Raw genomic sequence first — 13,918 nt, forward strand, 5'->3', positions numbered from 1 at the left:
AATAAAAGGGGGCTGGAGAGACGGCTCAGAGGTTAAGAGCATTGCCTGCTCTTCCAAAGGTCTGAGTTCAATTCCCAGCAACCACATGGTGACTCACAACCATCTGTATGGGGTCTGGTGCCCTCTTCTGGCCTGCAGGCATATACACAAACAGAATATCATATACATAATAAATAAATAAATGAATAAATAAATAAATATAATAATAATGATAAAAAAATAAAACTAAAGGGCAAAAAGAGAACCATTTATAGCTACACTTGGAAGCTGAATTAATAACCTATCGTAGAGCTTGTTTCTAATGACAATAAAACCATTTAAAAATATCTTCAGGAATTAAAGTGAAAAGACCTCCCATTAGCATCAATTATGGATTAGAGCATGCCAAATAGTCTTGAATCGATGATTCTGAGAAAGTAAAGCAGCCCTCATTAGTCACCAAAAAAAGGATGTTAATAAATAAACTCACTTTTAAAACTGGGTGGAACAAACAAACAAACAAAAATCAAACTTCAATCTTGCTGTTCCTACACAATTGGTGCCACAACAACAAATGGTTAGTGTGGAGATTTTTGTCTTTATAAAACTATTGCAGCTAATAAAGAAAAATGGAATTTCTAAAATGCCTACTGAATTAACAGACCTGGGCAATCATGTTCAATGGCTACCCTAAATATAAAGAACATCAGGTATTTCATACTTCCTCACAGAAGCACACAGTGTTATCATGAAGCGTTGTGTGAAAACGGCACACACAAATCAAACTTGAACTTTATTAAATCTCATATAACTTCTAATGAGGCAATACAGGGAACAAGAAAAAAATGATAAACATCTTTTAGGGATAATATAGTGAGTAAAATCCAGATGATAATGAACTCTTTAAATACAATTATATAATAAGGCACATTTCCTCAAATATGATGAAAATTCAAGGAAAAAAGTGGGTAATATTTAGAACAAGTTTAAAACATATATCAACAAACTGGCATACAGACTTTATATAGATTTTTTAAGTTATGGCCCAATGGGAGAAATGATAGTGTTGGTTGAATATTTGATATTAGGGACTTATTATAGTTAGGCATTGTAGTCAGAGACTGCTCGTTTGTTTCTCAGCTGCCCAGACCGAAATAATCACACAGAAATTATATTAATTACAACACTGTTTGGCCAATGACTCAGGCATATTCCTGGATAACTCTTATATCTTAAATTAACCCATTTCTATTAATCTGTGTATCACCACAACACTGTGGTTCCAGTGAGCATCTTTCTCCTTCAGCAGCTACATGGTGTCTCCTAAACTCCTCTCTCTCTCTCTCTCTCTCTCTCTCTCTCTCTCTCTCTCTGTTCAGATATCCCTCCTGGTTTTACTCTGCTAAGCCATTGGCTGAAACAACTTCTTTATTAACCAATGACGATAAAACGTTTTCATAGAATACAGAGGAGAATCCCACATTAAGGCATGATGGCACATACCTTTAATACCAGCACTCTAGAGACAGAGGCAGATGGAGCTCTGAGTTCAAGACCAGCCTGGTCTACATAGTAAGTTCTAAGCAGGCCAAGGCTACATGAATGAGACCTTGACTCAACCTACTCCCACCCTCCACAAAGAAGTTATTATTGGGGCTGGGGATGAAACCTAGTGGTAGAATGCCTCACATGTATAAGGATTCAATCCTAAACAATAACTGCACACACACACACACACACACACACACACACACACACACACACACACACGTTACTGCTATAGCTAAAGCACTATGTATTAGAAGCCTTAGGTAGTACTTGAGATACTATATTAGATAAGATCATAGGAGTGTCCGGAAAGAAATGTATTCCAGAGAAAATGTAACAATACTGTTTATACATTTAAAGACATTGTATCGGCAATTTAAAAATGGACAGAACAAGTTGGGTGGTGGTGGCACATGCCTTTAATCCAAGCACCTGGGAGACAGAGGCAGGTGGTTCTCTGTGAATTTGAGGCCAGACTGGTCTTCCAGAGGTCCTGAGTTCAATTCCCAGAAACCATATGGTGGCTCACAACAATTTATAATGAGATCTGGTGCCCTCTACTTGTATGCAGGCAAACAAGCAGACAGAACACAGTACACATGATAAATAAATAAATCTTAAAAATAAATAAATAAAGCAAAACAATTTATGGTCTAGGGAGAGAGTTCAGTTTATAAAATGCTTGCCTCATAAGAGGACTGGAATTTGTATCCTTGGTACTCACATGAATATTGGGCAGATGTAGTGGTCTACTTGTAATTCTAGCACTGGAAAGGCAGAAACAGGTCATCCCAGGAGCAAGTGATCTAGATAAACTAGTCCATTTCATTAGTTCTGGGTTCAATGGAGAGACTACCTCATTGTGGCGAGAAATCGAGGAAGATTTCCAGTGTTATCCTGGTCCCTCCACAGACATGCTCACATACCATACAGACATGAAACAAAGAAGTTGCCGTTAGCTATCTTAGATGGAATATTTGGTTATTTGAGTTCTTATCTTTGAAAATATATGACAATATATTTATGGATGAAATTATATGTCTAGGATTTGCTTTGAAATAATTAGTGCAGAGGTTTAGGAGTAGAAAGATGGTAGAATATGTAAGAAAAAGGATTGACTATGAATTGATAACTGTTGAGGTAAAGTGACAGGAGTTCAGTATTCTGTTATCTGTACTCTTTTATACATGGGAAATAGTCATAGAAAAATTATAAAATTGCAGGGAATAGTTATTTAATCCCAACACTCAGGAGGCAGAGGCAGGTGTATATCTGTGAGTTTAAGGCTAGTTTGTTCTAAATAGTGAATCCCTGGATAGTCAGAGCTACCTAGTGAGACCCTATCTCAAATAAATAAAAAATAAAATAAAATGCTTATATATGTATAGGATATTTCTGGAAATCTGGTAATAGTAATTGTCTTTAGGAAGAGGAACCAGGCCTGTAAGACAGGGAGGCAAAGTAAAGACTTATTCTTTGTTTTACAATTATAATATCTAGAGTGTAATAAAACTACTTTAGCAGATTTTTTGTTTGTTTGTTTGTTTTATTTTTTTGTTTTGTTTTTGAGACAGGGTTTCACTGTGTAGCCCTGGCTGTCCTGAAACTTGCTCTGTAGGCCAGGGTGGGCTCAAACTCAGTGATCCACCCGCCTCTGTCTCCTGAGTACTGGGATTAAAGGTGTGCACCACCACCCGGCTAATAGCCTTTTTAAGGAACACATAGTTACAGATATTTTCTCTGCTAAATAATTATCATCAACATGTGTTGCTCAACATGCTCTAGTACATTTTGCTTATGCACTGTTCTTGACCCCATATTAAACCCTTCAGGTGCCATTTTACTTCTGTATTCTTCTTTATAGTCTTAAAAACTTCTCATTTTAACTTATTTCCTCTCTCAAACATATCATTTCTTCCTCATTCTACCTGAATATGGTTTCCCTACTTCCATGAAACTCTCTTTGTCTAAGTTGTCAATGAGCTACTATTGTACAAAGGACCAGTCTACAGAGCTTTTATCTGATCTCTTGTATATTTATTAAAGATTTAAAATTGTTTTATCTGGCTGGGGTTGGTGGTGTGCACCTTTAATTCCAGCACATGGGAGCCTGAGACAGATTCCTGTGAGTTTGGGGACAGCCTAGTCTAAATACTGAAGAGATCCTATGTTAAATACAGCTGTGTGTGTGTGTGTGTGTGTGTGTGTGTGTGTGTGTGTGTGTGTGTGTTCGAATGCCATAATTTGTTCTAGCTGGAGAATGGGAGGGGTATATGCCCTCTCCCACAAATATCATTATTTTTTCTTTTTTTAAAGACTAGATCTCATGTTTGTGGATTCAGTCAGTCCTTGTACCTCCCTCCCTAGTAGCTGGGATTATTGTTATGCACCACAATGGTTAGCTTTGTGCCTCTCCATCCTCAATATCAAGATGAATTAATACTATAAAATATTAACAGAAGGAAAGACACAGATGTGTACCAAGCCAATGAAGCTGACTTTATCTGACTTGTAAAATAGGGGGTTCACAACAGTTTTGAAAGGAAAGTATGTGCCACGCTGAGGATGTTGCCCAGTTGGTAGAATGCTTGCCTAGCATGCGCTGAGCCCTAGTCTTGACTCCTCAGAACTGCATAAGACTGGGTAGAGGGGCAAGTTTGAGGGTAGACTTTCATGGCAATCGCCTTTCAAATGACCATTACCTCCTCAGGGGACTGACTTTTGTCTTTAAAAAGACATGAGACCTTGTCTCATACAAACATATATATTTATATATATGAAAGGTCTGCATCAATTTATACATTAATCAAACTGTTATCTTTGGCTACAGAAAAAAAGTTGTATCATCTTTATTGTCCACATAGTATTTAACTTACCAGCATATACTAATTTTTATAATTTAAAATTTTTAAATTATTAATTAAAAATCCCGATATTTTCTTGTTTTACAAATGAAAAAAGTAGAGGAAGCAGGAAAGAAGTGTTTGTTATGGCTATAGCACAGGCTTTGGATTAAGTCTTGGATTAATAAACCTTGTCTGTCCCACCAGCTCTGTGACTCTGGGCAAGAGTCTAATCTAATTTTACTGATTTGTAAAATGGGAACCATAACAGCATCTGCCTAGTAAGCTTGTTTTGGAGATTAAATGCAAGTAAGGCATTTAACACAACGAGTGGCAATAACGATATAATAAACTTATTAGGGAAGTAAGAGTTTAATTAGGAATATTGAAGACTTTCCCAGCTTTCTTCCTTCTTAGACTCTCAGAAAGCAAACTATGTGAGTCAGACCCGGGCAGAGGCAATGTTCAGCATCTCTCAGTATTTATTACCTTTAGGGTGAAGGCAAGGCTGGGGCTCTGAGCTTAGTATTTCACATAAAGCCTCTCTGGGCTTTTAAAAGGGAACATCCAGATTGATCAAAGAGAGACTGAAGTTCTTGAGAACGGATGATGGAATAGGGGTGTTCTTTCCCAAGGCATCCCAACCTGGAAAAGTCCTCCTAAGTGACTGCCAAAATTAACGCCCCTTGTGCTTCCTCAGCAGCGCCCACCACCACTCTTCCCCTCTCTCACCAATATCCATTTCCTAATGGAGACTTCTGTCAAACTCTGTCACTTGCCACAAGGGTCTCTTCCTGCCTGTTAGTATTTCACACTCCTTTCCTTCAATTTCTCATCCTCTGCCACAGACTATCCTCTTACTTCGTTCCGCACCTCAGTGTAACCCTTCTGCCTCAGTTTCCCCTTTCTCCGCCTCAGGAACTGCTCCCCTGCAGTTCTCTTGCCTCCACCTCGGTTTCCCTTCAGCCTCTGACCCACGCTCCCGACCCACGCCCTCCTGGTTCGGCCCTACCCGACTGCTCCAGGGTCAGCGCCCCCAGGCGGCGGAGGCCCTCCTCGTCCAGATCCCATTGCTCCGCCATTCGCGCCCGCCGCTCACCTGCCACGGCTCGCGAGACGGCCCCGCGCTCGCCAGACCACGCCCCTCGCGCAAGGCCCCGCCCCCGCGCCCGCCCACTAGCTGAGGAGCTCGGTTTTCTAGGTGCCGTTAGAGGACGGGTCACGTGCCTGTCCACCTGCAACAGAAGTTAGGACTATGGTATGGAGCCCGTCCCGGAGAAGGGCGCCAAAACCACGGAGGTGGCCAGTGGGGGAGTTGGTGCCCAGAATGTAGGCGTTGGGAATAGGGATCTGACTCGATGAGGGTCGAAAGGCGGCCCCAGTTTAGAAGAACCTGGGGAGGGCGTGGATGAGTAGCTGCGAGAACATGCTGTCTTTAGCGGTGAACTGCTTGTTCTACAGCACTGAGGATTTGAGGGGCGTCAGGTTTGAGGGGTGGAGGAGGTTTGTCTCTTTGAGGGATGGAGGCCTTAGTACCTTAAAGCCCAGGTTCGTTCTAGACATTGAGCTAGATGGGAGTGACCTTTAAAGGCGAAATCCACATCTGAGAGTTGGGGGGAGGGGCAGATTTTGGAGGCCTGATGGAAATTCCCGAAGTTAGGAGAAACTTGGCTCTGGGAGTCCTGGCTTCAGGGCACTGAGGTCCTCTCGCTCTAATTTGATTTGGAAGAAGGTCGTATGGAAATGAGATGGTCTTTGGAATGGAGTTGGGATGACTAAAAACCGCCCTACATCCCGTAGTCGGTCTAGCAAGAAGCCATTTTTTCAAGTACTGCAGGTTCCCTAGCTGCTATGACCGGAGGCTCTCCCCCAAGCGGAATAGTTCTGCACTAGTAATTCCCTGAACAGTCTTTGGGAAAGAAAGCTCTGGGAAGAACAGTTACTTTCCTACTTTGACCAGAAAGTGTCCCTTGAAAGTCCTGTGGGTGACACGTGAAGCAAGTACTTAAACCAAGACACCCCCCTTTTTTTTTATAAATTAATTTAACTTTATTTTCTTTTTCTGAAGGTGTCAGATTCCCTGGAACTGGATTTTTAGACAGTTGCGAGCTACCATGTGGGTGCTAGGAACTGAACTCAGGTCCGCTAGAAGAGCAGCCAATGCTCTTAACCACTAAGCCGTCTCTCTAGTCCCCGACCCTTTTCTTTAATAAGAGCTCAGCCTCCAAGGAGCAGGTTTAGTTTAGCATTCAAGTATGCCAAAACACATATCTCTGCTGAGCCTTCAACTGGCTAGGTACCTTCAAAGAGAACAGGATGAAAGCCGGGCGGTGGTGGCGCACGCCTTTAATCCCAGCACTCGGGAGGCAGAGGCAGGCGGATCTCTGGGAGTTCGAGGCCAGCCCGGTCTACAAGAGCTAGTTCCGGGACAGGCACCAAAGCTACAGAGAAACCCTGTCTCGAAAAAAAAAAAAAAGAGAACAGGATGAAAACCAAATCCTTGTATATCTGTGCTTTCTGATAAAGGTGGAGTCCTTATTTACTCTCAGTTTATCATGTCCAGCCTCGATCACATTTAGAAGGCATGGAACTCAAAATGGCATCATTGGATTAGTTTTTCCAGTTCTGCTTCTGAGTCATGAACCCATTATATAATCTGTATTCTTTCTCTTCACATCTGCCTAGAGCTTTTCTAGTCTTAAAGTGGCATGTGTAATGGTTCCTCTTTATTTCAGAAATTAGACACGGTTTACTGTAGAAGAAATGCCCCTCTTTTTTATTATAAGGATTTATTCTTTTTCAGAATTAGAGATGCAGATTTTTGGTGGAAGAGGAAGGTATTCCTTTCTTGAACAACCACCTTGTACTTTAATAGTCTTGTACCCACCGCCAACATCATTCCTAGAGAATTTTAATCCTTTAGTTAGCATACAAGCTAGTGGGTTCCACTGTGACATTTTCAAATACGTATATCATTCGACTTTGTTTGCTGTGCCTTTCTCCCCTTAAGCAGTCCTACTCACTCTGTTCTTATGTCCCATTACCCTCTTTTTCCCCTTCCTTTAGACCTCTTCTTCTCCTCGCATAGGCCCCTTTCAACTTTCATATCATATGTATATATGTATAAATCTATATTTCATGTATGAAAGAAAACACGAACCTAGCTTATTTATCTCCAGTTCCTTCCATTTTCCTGCAAATACCAGAATGTCATTCTTTACAGCTGAATAAAATCCCTTGTGTATATCTACTGCATTATCTATTCATCTGTTGATGTGCTTTTAAGCTGGTTTCATATCTTGGCTATTGTGAATAGTGCAGTAATATTCATGGATGTGCAAGTATATCTATGGCATGCTGATTTAGAATTCTTTAGTACATAGTGGTTAATTTTCATGGTCAGCCTGACCAGAGTTGGAATTACTTAAGAGGCACTTTTCTAGGAATGTCTGTGAATATATTTCTAGAGAAATTTAGCCAACGAAGAAGAGTCGCTTTGAATGCGGCAGCACCACCTCATGGTCTATGGTACCTGCCTGAATAAAAAGAAGGCAGGAGCGTCAGCGTGCTTCTGCTTTCTGATTGTCCCAGATGTGAGGAGTCCTAGCTTTATGCTTCTCCTTCCAAGAACTCTATCACACCTCCTCTGCCTTGCTGGACTGAATGCTCTTAAACCCTGAGCCAAAACAAATCCTTCTTCAGTTGCTTTTATTATTATTAAATGTGTCCATGTGGGTGCTGGGTGCACATGCCATGGCACACACGTAGAGGTCAGAGGGCAACTTTGTGGAATCAGTTCTTTTCTTTCAATTTGACATGGGTTCCATGGATTAAGCTCAGGTCACCAGGCTTGTGCAGCAAGTGCCTTTGCCCACAGAGCCATCTGGTGGTCCCTTAAATTGCTTTATAAAAATACAAAGTATTTGGTCACAGCATTGAGAAAAATAATTGTTACAAGGTATATATCCACAAGTGGTGCTAGTTGAGTGGTATTTCTGTGTTTGGTGCTTTAGAACTCTCCATAATAGATTTCTGCAGAAGCAGCCCCGATTTAGCATTTGTTGTTGTTTTCTTCTTGTTATTGTAAAATGTAGTTTTATCACTTTTATGCTTTATGTCTGTATGCATATGAACATACACATACGTGTGTGGGTGCCATTGGAGGCCAGAAAAGGGTGCTTCATTCCTAACGCTGTAGTTACAGGTGGATGTGAGGTGCTCCATATGGGTACCAGGAAAGGAACTACAGTCCTCTGGAAGAGCAAAATGTGTTTTTGTTTTTGTTTTAGTTTTTCAGACAAGGTTTCTCTCTGCTGGGATTAAAGGTGTGCAACACCACCACCCTATGCAACAAGTGTTCTTAACCATTGAACATCTCTTCAGCCCCAAATTTGTGCTGTTTTCTTGAAGGATAGTCATTCTGACTTGATGAGATGGACTTTCAGTGCAGTTTTAATTTGTATTTCTCTGATAGCTTAGGCTGCCTTATCTCACCCTTTGAGAGCTGTCACTTCAGTTCTACCTATTTACCTGATGACTTGCTTTTTAGGCATTTGAGATTTGGAGATTTTTTTTTTAAATAAATTATTTTAAAAAAGAATTTTTTTTTTTTGATTTTTCGAGACAGGGTTTCTCTGTAGCTTTTGGTTCCTGTCCTGGAACTAGCTCTTGTATATCAGGCTGGCCTCGAACTCACGGAGATCTGCCTGCCTCTGCCTCCGGAGTGCTGGGATTAAAGGCGTGCGCCACCACCGCCCGGCTTAAAAAAGAATTTTACGTATACATTTTAACCAGGTGTGTGGCACATGCCTTTGGGCTCAGAACGGTGAGGCAAGCAGATCTCTGAGTTTGAGGCCAGTCTGGTCTGCAGATTGAGTTCTAAGCATGCAGGTAATGCACATATATATATGTGCAGGCAAAGCTCATAACTTTTCTGTTATTATTTTTGTTTTGTTTTTTGGTTTTTCGAGACAGGGTTTCTCTCTAGCTTTAGGGCCTGTCCTGGAACTAGCTCTGTAGACCAGGCTGGTCTCAAACTCACAGAGATCCGCCTGCCTCTGCCTCCTGAGTGCTGGGATTAAAGGCGTGCGCCACCACCGCCCTTTGTTATGTTTTTTTTGAGACAGATTTCTCTGCAAAACCCTGGCTCTTACTATATAGCCCTGGCTAGCCTGGAACTCATAGAGAAAAGAGATAAGAAATCCACCTGCCTCTGTTTCCTGAGAGCTGGGATTTACGATTTTAATAAGTATAATCCAATGATCTTATATTTTCTGAGTTGTGCAACCACCACCACAACCGTGGAATGTTTTTATCTTCCTTAAAGAAGATTATACTCCTTCTTAGTCTCCCAGCCCTCATTAACCATTCATCTACTTTATGGCTCTACAAATTTGCCTTTTCCTCACATTTCTGCTTTTTCTTAACATAATGATTCAAGGTCAATCCATGCTGTGACATGTATCATTACTTCTTTCCTTTTTATTAATAACCATTCAATGAGTCAGACCAGGCAGAAAAAAATGTCTTTAATTTCAGCAATTGGGAGGCAGAGACAGGTTCATCTCTGTGAGTTCAAGGCCAGTCTGATCTACAGAGTAAGTTCCATGCCAGCCAGGGCTCCAAAATTACTCTGTCTTAAACAAAACAAACAAAACTACCAAAATAGTTTCAATGTATGGATATATTCCACTTTGTTTATTTATTTACCAGTTGATAGACAAATTCAACTTAACATAGATATAAAGATTTATTTCTAGGCTCCAGCTATATATGTCTTTATACGAATAGTACAATGTCTTAATTAATCTTGGTGTGTAGTAAGTTTTCAAAATTGAAAGTACATGTCCTAAAATTTTGTTTTTCTTTAAAAAGATTATTGTAGCTATTTTATGAGTCCTTTTTAAGGCAGCTGGGTTTTTCACCAGAATTGTGTTGAATTTATAGAGCAGTTTGGAGAATATCACCATATTTTTAGACAGGGTCTTGCTGTGTAGGTCAGGTTGGCCTAGAACTAGCAACCTTCCTGCCTTAGCTTCTTGAATTGTAGGGTTATAGTTGTGGACCACCATGCTTGAGTATTGTCATCTCCATATTACATTTCTCAAGAGAGCCTATTTTCCCATTTATTTGAGAATTTTAAAAGTTTCTTTCAACAGGGTTCATAAGGAGAGGGTTCATCATTAAAATGTTTGCTTTGCAAGAATGAGAATCTGAGTTCAAGCTTCGACACTACATAAAAAGCTAACTATCCTGTAATCCCAGCATGGAGAGGCAGAAACTCTCCATGAGAAATCACTGAAACTCACTGCCTAGCCAGTCTAGTTGAATCCAAGAACCCTGATTCAATGAGAAATTAATCTCAAAATATGATGTGGACAGCAATTGGAAAAGATAACAATGTCAACATCTGGTGCATACATGCACATATACAAAAAACGATTTAAACAATGTTCCAAAGTTTTCAGAGTACAAGGATTATATTTCTTAAGTTTGTTAATAAATGTTTGCTTTTTTGATACTATAAATAGAATTATTTATTCTCATTTTCTTTCTGTGTGTGTGTGTGCGCGCGCGCGTGTGCACATGCATATCCATTCAAGTGACCAAGCCTGTGTGTGTGCATGCAGAAACCAGAGGACAAGATCAAGTATTCTGCTCTCTCGATCTCATGCTCAGTCCTTTGAGACACTTGCAGTGGAGCTTCTCATTATTCAGCTAGGCTGGCAGCCAGCAAAACCCCCAAGGACCTTCGTGTCTCCACCCCCAATCAGTACTGCGGGTACAGGTGAACGTCGGACACACCCAGCTCTTTTACATGGATGTTGAGATCCAAATCCAGATACTCGTGTTTCACAACAGGCGCTCTTTTTCCTACCACCCACCTCTTAAAGCAGGGTCTTGCGGTGTAGCCATAGTTGGCCTTGAGTTCATTATGTACCCTCACACTGTCCTCAGACTTGTAGTGATCCTCCTGCCTCAGTCTTCTGAGTGTTGAGATTACAGATGCCTGAAACCATGGCTAGCTTCTTAAATTTTAAGGTGAGAAATAGAATTGTTTTTTAAAACTATCCTTCAGTCTTGCTGAGCTCATAACATTGTGTGTGAATTCCTTTGCCTGTTGTATGCACTTTACCATGTTGTCAGCAACTGTGGTTCCATACTGCTTGTCAGGATGCTTTCCATTTATTTCTGTTATATAACTCTCACCTCATTTTTCCTTTAGGAGGAGCCTGGCATGCTGCATGAATCAGCAGAGGACTTGTTTCATTTCAATGTTGGGGGCTGGCATTTCTCAGTTCCCAGAAGCAAACTTGCTCAATTCCCAGACTCACTGCTGTGGAAAGAGGCTTCAGCCTTGACATCTGCAGAAAGCCAGAGGCTGTTCATTGACAGAGATGGCTCCACATTTAGGCATGTGCACTATTACCTCTACACTTCCAAGCTCTCCTTCTCCAGCTGTGCCGAGCTGAACTTGCTTTATGAGCAAGCCCTGGGGTTGCAGCTGATGCCTTTGCTTCAGGTAAGATGTGCTTCTCCTCCAAGAGTGATGTTCAACAGCACCCCAAAATGTGAGGCTCTTTTCTATATGGGTTTCTGAGGTAACCCTTTTAATAGACAAGTGTAATAAATGAGTTAAAATAATGAACAATATACTGAATTGCATAATGGCTTTGGCTTTTTTTTTCTTTGAGACAGGGTTTCTCTGTAGCTTTGATGCCTGTCCTGGAACTAGCTCTTGTAGACCAGGCTAGCCTCGAACTCACAGAGATCCGCCTGCCTCTGCCTCCTGAGTGCTGGGATTATAGGCTCTTTTGCTTGCTTTTGAGGTCTCACTGTGTAGGCAGGGACCACCATGACTCTATGACCTCACAGCCCCTATTCACCAAGTGCCACACACCCAGCTCCTAACTGCACAGTTTAACAGAGACTTTCATCTGATTTTACTTTATTTGCATCAGCCACCACATGGGACCTGAGACGGGAGTTAGTGTTACTGAGAGGGTAGCTTTGGCTCTTCCAAAACTTATTTTAAACTGCTACTTATTTTTTTTTTTGAGGTGCTGGGGACAAAACCAAGGCCTTCTGCTTGCTAGGCAAATACTCTACCACTAAGCCACATCTCCAACCCTTGGTTTGCTTTTGCTTTTAGAGACAGGGTTTCTTTGTGTACCCTTGGTTGTTCTGGAACTAGCTCTGTAGACTAGACTGGCTTTGAACTCACAAAGATCTGCCTGCCTCTGCCTCCTGAGTACTGGGACTAAAGGTGTGTGCCACCACTGCTGGGATTTTTTTTTATTTTTTATTTTTATTTAATTTTTTTTTTTTTTTTTTGGTTTTTCGAGACAGGGTTTCTCTGTGGTTTTGGAGCCTGTCCTGGAACTAGCTCTTGTAGACCAGGCTGGTCTCAAACTCAGAAAGATCCGCCTGCCTCTGCCTCCCGAGTGCTGGGATTAAAGGCGTGTGCCACCACTGCCCGGCTGGGATTTTTTTTTAATATACATTTCTTTAAGATAGTCTTATAGTGTGGCCCAGGCTGTCATGGAAAAACTCATTTTGTAGCTTAGGCTGTCCTCACACTCACAACAATCCTCCCAAATATTGGGGTTATAGGTGTGCAATACCATACCTATAGTAGCCCCTGGGTTTTTTTTTTTTTGCATTTATTGTTAGTGTGTGTGTGTGGTGTGTATGTGGGCATAGATGCCATGGTGTTTAGGTAGAAGACAGAAAACTCTATGGAGTCACTTATTTCCTTCCAGTCGTATGTGGGTTCCAGAGGTGGAGCTTAGGTTGTCAGGCTTGTACAGCAAGGACCTTAACCAGCCGAGCCATCTTTCGAATTCACCCTTGGTACTTTGAGACAGGCTCTCCACTTGACTCCAGCTATCCTTGAACTTGAAGCCCTCCTCTCTGCCTCCCAAATGCTGAGATTAACAGGCTTGTGTTGTGAACTTTTAAAAGGAAAAAAGCTGTACAACTTCTAGGATTTACTATGTACACTATGGCTGAGATTTTAAATCTGTAAGATTCATCAAGACTATTTCTTCTCACTGGCACAGTGGTATACATCTATAATTGTAGCTACTTAGAAGGCTGAAGTGGGATGATTTCTTGAGTGCATGAGTTTAAGACCAGCCTAGGAAACATATGGACAACTCTTTTTTTCCCCCAAAGGTGCGTGCTACCACCACCCAGCTTTTTTAAATTTTTTTTTAAAAAAAGATTTATTTATCTATTATGCATACAGTGTTCTGTCTGCATGTATGCCTGCAGGCCAGAAGAGGGCACCAGATGTCATTACAGATAGTTGTGAGCCACCATGTGGGTGCTTGGAATTGAAGTTAGGAAGAGCAGCCAAAGCTCTTAACCACTGAGCCATCTCCAGCCCCCAAAGTCTACAGCACCCAGTATTTCCAGATGGTCTCCCACCCAAGTACTAACCAGGCCTGACTCTCTTTAGCTTCTGAGAGCAGATGAGATTGGGTGTGATCAGGGTGTTGTGGCCATAGACAGAACAACTCTCATTTAAACAAAACCAAACAAAA

At 41.3% G+C, this 13,918-nt stretch overlaps 2 protein-coding genes across 3 annotated transcripts in view; one reads left to right on the plus strand and one right to left on the minus strand.

Moving 5' to 3' along the window:
• The window catches only part of Lrrc36 (leucine rich repeat containing 36), a 57,795-nt gene extending 52,343 nt beyond the window's left edge, over positions 1–5,452 (minus strand). For both annotated transcript variants that reach the window (XM_005345475.2, XM_005345474.3), the window contains exon 1: positions 5,383–5,452. In XM_005345475.2, coding sequence (XP_005345532.1) covers positions 5,383–5,452 — 70 coding nt within the window. The remainder of the gene's footprint in view (positions 1–5,382) is intronic.
• A 178-nt stretch (positions 5,453–5,630) lies between these two features.
• Kctd19 (potassium channel tetramerization domain containing 19) overlaps positions 5,631–13,918 on the plus strand; it is a 35,351-nt gene continuing 27,063 nt past the window's right edge. The window contains 2 exon segments of the mRNA XM_026777404.1: positions 5,631–5,699; positions 11,596–11,892. Of these exon segments, the coding sequence (XP_026633205.1) occupies positions 5,631–5,699; positions 11,596–11,892 (366 nt within the window).

Source organism: Microtus ochrogaster, chromosome 4, assembly GCF_000317375.1.
Source record: "Microtus ochrogaster isolate Prairie Vole_2 chromosome 4, MicOch1.0, whole genome shotgun sequence".
NCBI lineage: Eukaryota > Metazoa > Chordata > Mammalia > Rodentia > Cricetidae > Microtus > Microtus ochrogaster.